General features: G+C 37.3%; 1 protein-coding gene across 3 annotated transcripts in view; it reads right to left on the bottom strand.

Annotated features, from left to right (window-relative positions):
* Window positions 1-7,478, bottom strand: part of LOC306848683 (FYVE, RhoGEF and PH domain-containing protein 3-like) — a 63,583-nt gene that overhangs the window by 8,386 nt on the left and 47,719 nt on the right. For all 3 annotated transcript variants that reach the window (XM_079383374.1, XM_079383376.1, XM_079383375.1), the window contains exons 7-10: window positions 5,467-5,623; window positions 2,182-2,320; window positions 760-818; window positions 392-538 (exon numbers count right to left, since the gene is read on the bottom strand). In XM_079383374.1, the coding sequence (XP_079239500.1) occupies window positions 392-538; window positions 760-818; window positions 2,182-2,320; window positions 5,467-5,623 (502 nt within the window). The remainder of the gene's footprint in view (window positions 1-391; window positions 539-759; window positions 819-2,181; window positions 2,321-5,466; window positions 5,624-7,478) is intronic.

The raw sequence follows: 7,478 nt of genomic DNA, 5'->3' as shown, positions 1-7,478 counted from the left end.
AAACCTGTTTCTTTGCATTTTTATATCGATATGGTAGATTAGGGAGATTATCCTATTTAAATCAATGTGAAAAACGAGAGAGGTCAAAAGTCATCTAAAAGTAGTCTGATTATATTACCTAAAATGTGAAATGTAATGGATTACGTTACTAACTACAATTTTTGTCATGTAATTTGGATTTGGCCCCTTAGGACACTTTTTTTTGTTGTTGATTCCGTCACATGAGGAAAAGAGCAGCATGAACATGCTGCTAAACATCTCCTTTTGTGTTCAAAACAGCATTAAATGAGTAAATGATGGGAATGTTTTCAAGTCACAAGCCATGATAACCTTTGATGCAAGAACACTTTTGAACTACAGATAAAGTGCTTAATGGAGCAAACAGACACACCAGATAGAGGTATCGGTCCTGAGCCGTGCCGTTCTTAGCAGACATCTTCTTCAAGTGGCCTTCTTTAATGAACTCATTAGCTGGATTAACGATGTCCTCCTCTCCGCCCAATTTCTCATACACCTCCAACAGCTTGTGCATCTTCTCCTGCGCGCACACACACACACACACACGATTTGTAATGGTTTGCATTCACAAACTCATTCGATGAAAAGAAGAACTGTGACCAGCATGACAGCATTAGAAAGAGGCAGATAGAGAAGTGAGAGAGATATAGAGTGCTTTCACACGCTCGCACAGACAGGAAATGGAAACAGCATATCCTGTCTGACACAGACGGAAGAGAGGAGGAACAATTCGACTCTAACCATTTTCCTGATGGCAGCGTTGGAGTGATTTGCTGCGGTGGAGATCAGCTCCAGAGCATCTGACATACACACACACAATAAACAACCAGTTAAACACACATTATCTCTAAACACTTCTCTCAAAAGTCCCCGTGCTGCACAAACACAGACAAATATAGTAGATATGGTAGGAATATCAGGCTAAATTCAATAAATATATCAAGTAATTATTAAATGTCATTGCAATCAACAGGTTTATAAAATGTAAGCATATATGTGACCCTGGAGCACAAAAGCAGTCACGAGTAGCACAGGCTTTCCTGAGCATGGCGCTAGCAACGCCAAGGTCATGGGTTATGTGCTCCTGGGTCACAAATAAATAAATTGTAAGTGGAACATATAAAATTGTTATGTTAACTAAAGCGATGTAAAATGCCTTTAAATAACACTCAGTCCACAGCAGACGGGGACAGTGCACGTGTCCAGACTCAGCCAGCAGCATCATTACAATTATAATGAGCTCAATTAGCATTTGTGAACAGTGGTGGTGCGTCATAAAGTGGCATTTCCTAAAGATGAACACAGCAGGGCTTGAGCCCATCATTACTGCACCTGCACTTCAGATAACGAGCCTCAAACAGAGTTCTGCTACACTACTGAACTAAAGATTGGGTCAGTGATACATATCAACGATACATTAAATGATCAAAAGTGCCAGTAAAGACATTTATGATGTTACACAAGACTTCGATTTCAAATAAATGCTGTTCTTTTGAACTTTGTTCATCTGTGAATCATGAAAAATAAAATGTATCACAGTTTCCACAAAAATATTCATCAGCACAGCTGTTTTCAACATTGATAATAATCAGAAATGTTTGTTGAGCAGTAAATCAGTATATTATTATGATTTCTGAAGATCATGTGACACTGAAGACTGGAGTAATGATGCTGAAAATACAGCTTTGATCACAGAAATAAATTACAGTTTAACACATATTCACACAGAAAATAATATTTCACCATTTGTACTGTATTTTTGATCAAATAAATGCAGTCTTGGTCACCAAAAGAGACTTCTTTCACAAAAAGTATACAGACCCCAAACTATTGAACGGTAGAGTATATTTCATATCGTTCATTCTTTCAGGGCGTACAGTATACAATGTTGTATTTCAGGTGGTGTTTTTCATTTTACATATATAAATCATAAATAATAGACTTACACTACTTTAATAAATCTAAATATACGAAACAAACAGATCAATAAAAATGTACCTATATTTCTATTATTAGTATTAGCTCTTATTATTATCAGGATTTTAGACTTTCCACCGAGTTGTGACCAAAAATAAATCAGTGTATCATACTGCATGGAATGGCCTATATTAATGTATAAGTAGATTAAATGTAAATGTAAGTGAGTGTGTGTTGTGAGCTCACTCTGTGCGTCTCTGCGGTCTGCAGCTCCGGAGGGCAGCTTCTTCAGATAGTCCTTCAGTAAGAGCTCATAGCGCGGGATCCTCTGCACCGGCTCCAGCATGTGATGCTGCAGCGTCAGGTTCCCACACACCTCCTGCTTCTGCTCACACACATGTACACACACACACACACACATCAGTGCACACACATCAGTACACACACAAACACACATCAGTGCACACACATACACATCAGTACACACACATCAGTACACACACACACATCAGTACACACACACATCAGTGCACACACACACACACACATCAGTACACACACACATCAGTGCACACACATACACATCAGTACACACACACACATCAGTACACACACACACACACATCACTACACACACACACAGCCAGTGTTGGGGAAAGTTACTTTTAAAAGTAATGCAGTACAATATTGCGTTACTCCCTAAAAAAGTAACAAATTACGTTACTTAGCTACATTTTATGGAAAGTAATGTGTTGCTACTTTTGAGTTACTTTTTTAATCTGGGCAGGGCTTGCTGGTTTGTCTTTAATATAAAAAGTTATTCTACACAAATGTGTTATTTTTGCTTATAGTCTGGATGAATTGGATCATCGAAGGTCAGCAGCAAAGACATTGGTTAATAAAATGGGATTAAATACATAAATTATATTTGTCTTATTTAATCCTATTTAATTATTGCAGGTTTGTATAATATTCTGAGTTTGTATTTGACTGTTTTTATTGATTTTGAGGAATACTGAATGTGTTTTAGTGCAGGTGAGATGAGTAAATGCATGTAGATATTTAGTCTAGAACTACAGTAAGATCATGTAGATATTTAGTCTAGAACTACAGTAAGATCATGTTGATATTTAGTCTAGAACTACAGTAAGATCATGAGGATATTTAGTCTAGAACTACAGTAAGATCATGAGGATATTTAGTCTAGAACTACAGAAAGATCATGTTGATATTTAGTCTAGAACTACAGTAAGATCATGTTGATATTTAGTCTAGATCTACAGTCAGATCATGTAGATATTTAGTCTAGAACTACAGTAAGATCATGTTGATATTTAGTCTAGAACTACAGTAAGATCATGTTGATATTTAGTCTAGAACTACAGTAAGGTCATGTTGATATTTAGTCTAGAACTACAGTAAGATCATGAGGATATTTAGTCTAGAACTACAGTAAGATCATGAGGATATTTAGTCTAGAACTACAGTAAGATCATGTTGATATTTAGTCTAGAACTACAGTAAGATCATGTAGATATTTAGTCTAGAACTACAGTAAGATCATGTAGATATTTAGTCTAGAACTACAGTAAGATCATGTTGATATTTAGTCTAGATCTACAGTAAGATCATGTAGATATTTAGTCTAGAACTACAGTAAGATCATGTAGATATTTAGTCTAGAACTACAGTAAGATCATGTTGATATTTAGTCTAGAACTACAGTAAGATCATGTTGATATTTAGTCTAGAACTACAGTAAGATCATGTTGATATTTAGTCTAGAACTACAGTAACATCATGATGATATTTAGTCTAGAACTACAGTAAGATCATGTTGATATTTAGTCTAGAACTACAGTAAGATCATGTTGATATTTAGTCTAGAACTACAGTAACATCATGATGATATTTAGTCTAGAACTACAGTAAGATCATGTTGATATTTAGTCTAGAACTACAGTAAGATCATGATGATATTTAGTCTAGAACTACAGTAAGATAATGATGATATTTAGTCTAGAACTACAGTGAGATAATGATGATATTTAGTGTAGAACTACAGTGAGATCATGCTGATATTTAGTCTAGAACTACAGTGAGATCATGCTGATATTTAGTCTAGAACTACAGTGAGATCATGATGATATTTAGTCTAGAACTACAGTGAGATCATGCTGATATTTAGTCTAGAACTACAGTGAGATCATGCTGATATTTAGTCTAGAACTACAGTGAGATCATGCTGATATTTAGTCTAGAACTACAGTAAGATCATGATGATATTTAGTCTAGAACTACAGTAAGATCATGCTGATATTTAGTCTAGAACTACAGTAAGATCATGAGGATATTTAGTCTAGAACTACAGTAAGATCATGCTGATATTTAGTCTAGAACTACAGTAAGATCATGATGATATTTAGTCTAGAACTACAGTAAGATCATGTTGATATTTAGTCTAGAACTACAGTAAGATCATGTTGATATTTAGTCTAGATCTACAGTAAGATCATGTTGATATTTAGTCTAGATCTACAGTAAGATCATGATGATATTTAGTCTAGAACTACAGTAAGATCATGCTGATATTTAGTCTAGAACTACAGTAAGATAATGATGATATTTAGTCTAGAACTACAGTAAGATCATGCTGATATTTAGTCTAGAACTACAGTAAGATAATGATGATATTTAGTCTAGAACTACAGTAAGATCATGATGATATTTAGTCTAGAACTACAGTAAGATCATGTTGATATTTAGTCTAGAACTACAGTAAGATCATGCTGATATTTAGTCTAGAACTACAGTAAGATCATGTTGATATTTAGTCTAGAACTACAGTAAGATCATGATGATATTTAGTCTAGAACTACAGTAAGATCATGATGATATTTAGTCTAGAACTACAGTAAGATCATGATGATATTTAGTCTAGAACTACAGTAAGATCATGTTGATATTTAGTCTAGATCTACAGTAAGATCATGTTGATATTTAGTCTAGAACTACAGTAAGATCATGTTGATATTTAGTCTAGAACTACAGTAAGATCATGATGATATTTAGTCTAGAACTACAGTAAGATCATGTTGATATTTAGTCTAGAACTACAGTAAGATCATGTTGATATTTAGTCTAGATCTACAGTAAGATCATGTAGATATTTAGTCTAGAACTACAGTAAGATCATGTTGATATTTAGTCTAGATCTACAGTAAGATCATGTAGATATTTAGTCTAGAACTACAGTAAGATCATGCTGATATTTAGTCTAGAACTACAGTAAGATCATGTTCACACACAACGCTCTGCACTTACTCCTGATTTCTCTCAACACCAGAGCTGTCACTCAATACATCAGAAACACAGGAACTGGAGTTAATTATTTGAAACTGTAACGCAGATATTTCATTCTAAATTAAAAAGTAATGCATTACTTTACTAGTTACTTAAAACAAGTAATCTGATCTGTAACTGGCGTTCCCCCAACACTGGACATCACACACATCATATGATGTCTCTGACCTGGATGTGCTGGACCACGCTCTTGAACGGAGCAGAGCGCTGCGTCCAGGTGCTCACCAGCTCCATGGCACGATCAAAGTTCTTCACATACTCGCCGTACATCTTCAGGAACGGGGCCAGCTTCTGCAGGATGTCCCCTATGCGCGGATTACAGCTCCTGTCACACACACACACACACACACACACACACACTCATCTGAAATCGGTCTATATTCATCAATCACTCTCTGCAACACTGGATTCTGATCCGTTATTGGGCTATATTTCAGTTTTAATTAAATAAAATCTCTCTTTGCTTATGTTGTAACTTTTATAAAGACAGTGTTTGATTCATTCTGATTCAAATTGGTAACCATATTTCTGAACTATTAATAAAAAAATCAGCTCGTGACAGTCATTCATTTCAGGAAAACAGTTCTTTTAAATTTTAATAATATTTCACTATATTACTGTTTTTACTGTATTTTGATCCAATAAATGCAGCCTTGGTGATCAGAAGAAACTTCTTTAATCAATTAATTCATTAAAATAAAACAAAAAAATATTTAATTACTATTTTACTTTTTTTTTTTTTGCCTGAACAATAATCATGTTTTCATAAAATATTGTGTTGTTACCAAATGTCTTTTTTCAGTGTAATATGTGTCCATGTCAAAAACCTCACAGTGGCTGACACTACACTCTCTCTCTCTCTCCCTCTCTCACACACACACAAACACACACACACACACTCTCTCTCTCTCTCTCTCTCTCTCTCTCTCTCACACACACACACACACACACACACACTCTCTCTCTCTCACACACACACACACTCACACTCACACACACACACTCTCTCTCTCTCTCTCTCTCACCCACATCCTCAAACACACCCACACGCACACACACTCTCTCTCACACACACACGCACGCACACACTCTCACTCACACACACTAACACACACGCACACACACCCTCTCTCACTCACACACACTCTCACACACACACACACACACGCACACTCACACACACACGCACCCTCACACACACTCATACACACCCTCTTTCACTCACACACCCACACGCACACACACCCTCTTTCACTCACACACCCACACGCACACACACTCTCTCTCACAAACACACACTCTCTCTCTCTCTCTCTCTCACACACACACACCCACACACACCCACCCCCACACACACACACACCCAAACACTCACACACACACACACACACCCACCCACACGCACACACTCTCACACACACACACACACACACACTCTCACACACACACACACTCACACACACTCTCACTCACACACACGCACCCTCTCTCACTCACACACCCACACGCACACACTCTCTCACACACGCACACACACACACACTCTTCACTCTCACTCACACTCTCTCTCTCTCTCTCTCGCTCTCTCTCTCTCTCACACACACACACACACACACACACCCACACACACTCTCTCACACACACACACACACACCCACACGCGCGCACACACACACACACACACACACACACACACACACACACACACCCTCTCTCACACACACACACACACACAGGCCTCAGAAAGCACACTTAACTCGTGCTTATAAATGCCTGTATGTGACTGACTGCATCAGAAAACACAATATCAAAATAGCATCATTACTCACATGCTTCTCTCAGAACTAAATTTATTTGCAGTGTGTTTGAAACAGCTGTTGTTTGGTGCTTTTAGTGGATATGGGACGTCACACAGGTGTCCATGCAGAGGAACCATCGTTTACATCCACTATAAACACGCTGCACTAACAATTCACTGCCAGACAGCATCAACTACCACATACTGATTTACCATCTCAAACACAACACACTTTGCTTTGCTGTGTGTGTGTGTGTGTGTGTGTGTGTGTGCGCACGTGTTTTTGTGACAAATGAGGACATAAATGTGTATAAGGACACAGGTATGATAGGTATTACAAGGTGAAGGTGACTCTTCAGGACATTGACCCATGTCCCCACTT

The sequence above is a fragment of the Barbus barbus genome, assembly GCF_936440315.1.
Source record: "Barbus barbus genome assembly, chromosome: 28".
NCBI lineage: Eukaryota > Metazoa > Chordata > Actinopteri > Cypriniformes > Cyprinidae > Barbus > Barbus barbus.
The sequence above is the reverse complement of the archived record's forward strand: the minus strand, read 5'-3'. Positions and strand labels throughout refer to the sequence as shown.